The following is a 2380-nucleotide window of genomic DNA, read 5'->3' as shown; positions in this document are numbered from 1 at the left end:
TGTAAACAGGATGTGGTATGACCAAAGTAAATTGATTTTAAGAAGCCCCAAGGAGTGACAGAAAACAAAAGCAACAGAAAAATCACAGCAGAATACATGAAGAGGAATAGAAGACATTTACCTCGTCTGTGCACTGTCATCATTCTCCATGAGGGTCGGATGAGGCCTGAAGACTAATTCGATTTCACTAGCACCATCCATTACAGGGTCTATTGCCACAGCTGTGTTGTTATTGTCCAGTTCTAGCCCAGAATCATCTGATGTTTTGGTCCTCTTATTACTAGGCCCTGCTTCCTGATTGCTGTGTGTTGAGGCATTGCTACAGTGTGAACTGTCACCGTTATCTTCTGCTCCACTGCCATTCTCAATCTGTTGTTTCTTGCCCCTCTGTAACCTGACCAGAAATAAGGAGAAATGAACGTGGATTAGCATTCAGAATTCACCCAATGTACAGGGCCACACTGCTTGTACAACTCCTCCCTCTCCCAGTCTGTCATGCCAGAAGTTAGAAACGTGCATGCACAAACACTAAACGTTTCAGAGATATTTAAAGTTGAAAAAAAAATTTAAAAATTCACCCTTTCTTATAAAAAGATACTCATAGACAAGATGACAGATTTTTTACTATCCCTCGAAGACCTTTTAGAGATATTTTAAGATAATTTTTAACTTCATACAGTTATTTTTATTTTTCAGGCAATTTCAGACCATTATTTTCATCTACATATGAATCCACACGTGATTAAAAATATAAATCACACCACGCCTCACCACAACAAAGTCTGAGGCCTCTTTCCCAATTGACTCTCTTAGGTTTAAATGCACACGCAGAATTTCAGTACTGTACAAATATATATTCCAGCCTTGTGAATTAAGTCACAACTAAAACCTAAATTCTGGTATTATGTGCATTTATTTGCATGTAATGGTAATATGTTGGTACAGGACTCGTGGTATTACCAGTTTATTATCAAAGACATGATAGCCACAATCAGGTAAAGCTAAGCTGAAATCTGGTGTCTACAACAGGCTGCCACAGAAGTTGCAAGGGGTGATACAACGGTTTCCATTAGCAGAAAATAAAGGTTAAAAATTATTTTGGCAGACTTCAGAGGAGTGCAGAGGAATCTCAAACTATACAGGGAGAGAGGACAGATGGTATATTTTTAGTCTTAAGGCAAACAAGGTTACATGTAGACAAATTACATGGATTACATACCTGTTCATAGCCTGAATCTTTAATCCTTCCTCAATGCTGTGACTTAAAGCTTGCTGGTTATTGTGCTTGCTGATTCTTGCTAGCACTCTCTCCTGATGAGCTTCATATTCATCTCGGCTTGGATAAATTTTACTGATAAGAGCATCAAAATTGGGATCTGGTCTCAGTGATCTTTTTGAAACTAGCTTTTTACGACACGTGGGGCATTCTTTGTTGCTGGACATGAACAAGAAGGAAGAAAACAATACTAATTCCCCAGCAATAACAAAAGCCTGCCAAAATGTCACAATTCTTTGTCAAAGTGCTCATTAAGACTCAATATTTATAGTAAATCTGGAATGGGGCTTTTATCTTTTGACAGATCAGGTAGTTCCAGATATTTAAACAAAAACCCCAAACATATATCTCCCTGCTTACTAGTTTTTGTAAGTAATGTAGTATATTTTTGTTTTGCTGTTGCTGGATCTAAAAGAAAAATAACAAGAAAAAAGAGAAAAGGGGTTTTCAAATCCTTACAAAAAAATGAAGTTATGGGATGATCTGTCACACAAGGAAAAAGGCCAGGTCTGTTCTGCCACAGATGGCTGAACACAAAAGAATGAAATATGAAACCTGTGCTCCACATTCAGAAACTTGCAGTGCACAGGCACGTAACTGTTCCACATCAACACCCAGGACTTAAAGGATTTCCTTGATCACATTTTCATCTGAAGCAAAATCCCTTTTCCCTATAATAATATTTACATACCCACTCCTGAGGGCTGTAATGATACAGTCAGCACAGAAGCGATGCAAACATTCTTTTGTTGTCATGGTGTTTTTTAACATATCCAAACAGATGGGACACATCAGTTCACTGTGCAGGCTCCTCGGTGACACCACTATTTCCAAGCCATCAGTGATTGCCTCCTAGCATAAAATAAAATAAAAGTTCTTTAACGGAATTTAGTAACTTCCTCACAGAGATTGCATGTTTTACTATTCTTTTAAAGAGAAGCACAGTAAAAAGACAAAACAAGGCACATACACAACCACATCAACCACACACGCCCATGCTGCTAAAGAAAGGAAAAAAAGAAATAAAGATCAAACACCTTTTTTTAATGTTATGAGAAAGGTTTTGTTTTGTGAGGATTTTTAAAAAAATACTCTATCACTTGG

General features: G+C 37.6%; 1 protein-coding gene across 1 annotated transcript in view; it reads right to left on the bottom strand.

Moving 5' to 3' along the window:
* RNF2 (ring finger protein 2) overlaps positions 1–2380 on the bottom strand; it is a 4825-nt gene that overhangs the window by 2236 nt on the left and 209 nt on the right. The window contains exons 2-4 of the mRNA XM_009884364.1: positions 1968–2128; positions 1220–1435; positions 122–394 (exon numbers count right to left, since the gene is read on the bottom strand). Of these exons, the coding sequence (XP_009882666.1) occupies positions 122–394; positions 1220–1435; positions 1968–2128 (650 nt within the window). The remainder of the gene's footprint in view (positions 1–121; positions 395–1219; positions 1436–1967; positions 2129–2380) is intronic.

This window comes from Charadrius vociferus, unplaced genomic scaffold (assembly GCF_000708025.1).
Source record: "Charadrius vociferus isolate BGI_N301 unplaced genomic scaffold, ASM70802v2 scaffold220, whole genome shotgun sequence".
Classification (NCBI taxonomy): Eukaryota; Metazoa; Chordata; class Aves; order Charadriiformes; family Charadriidae; genus Charadrius; species Charadrius vociferus.
This window is presented reverse-complemented; position numbering and strand designations above follow the sequence as displayed.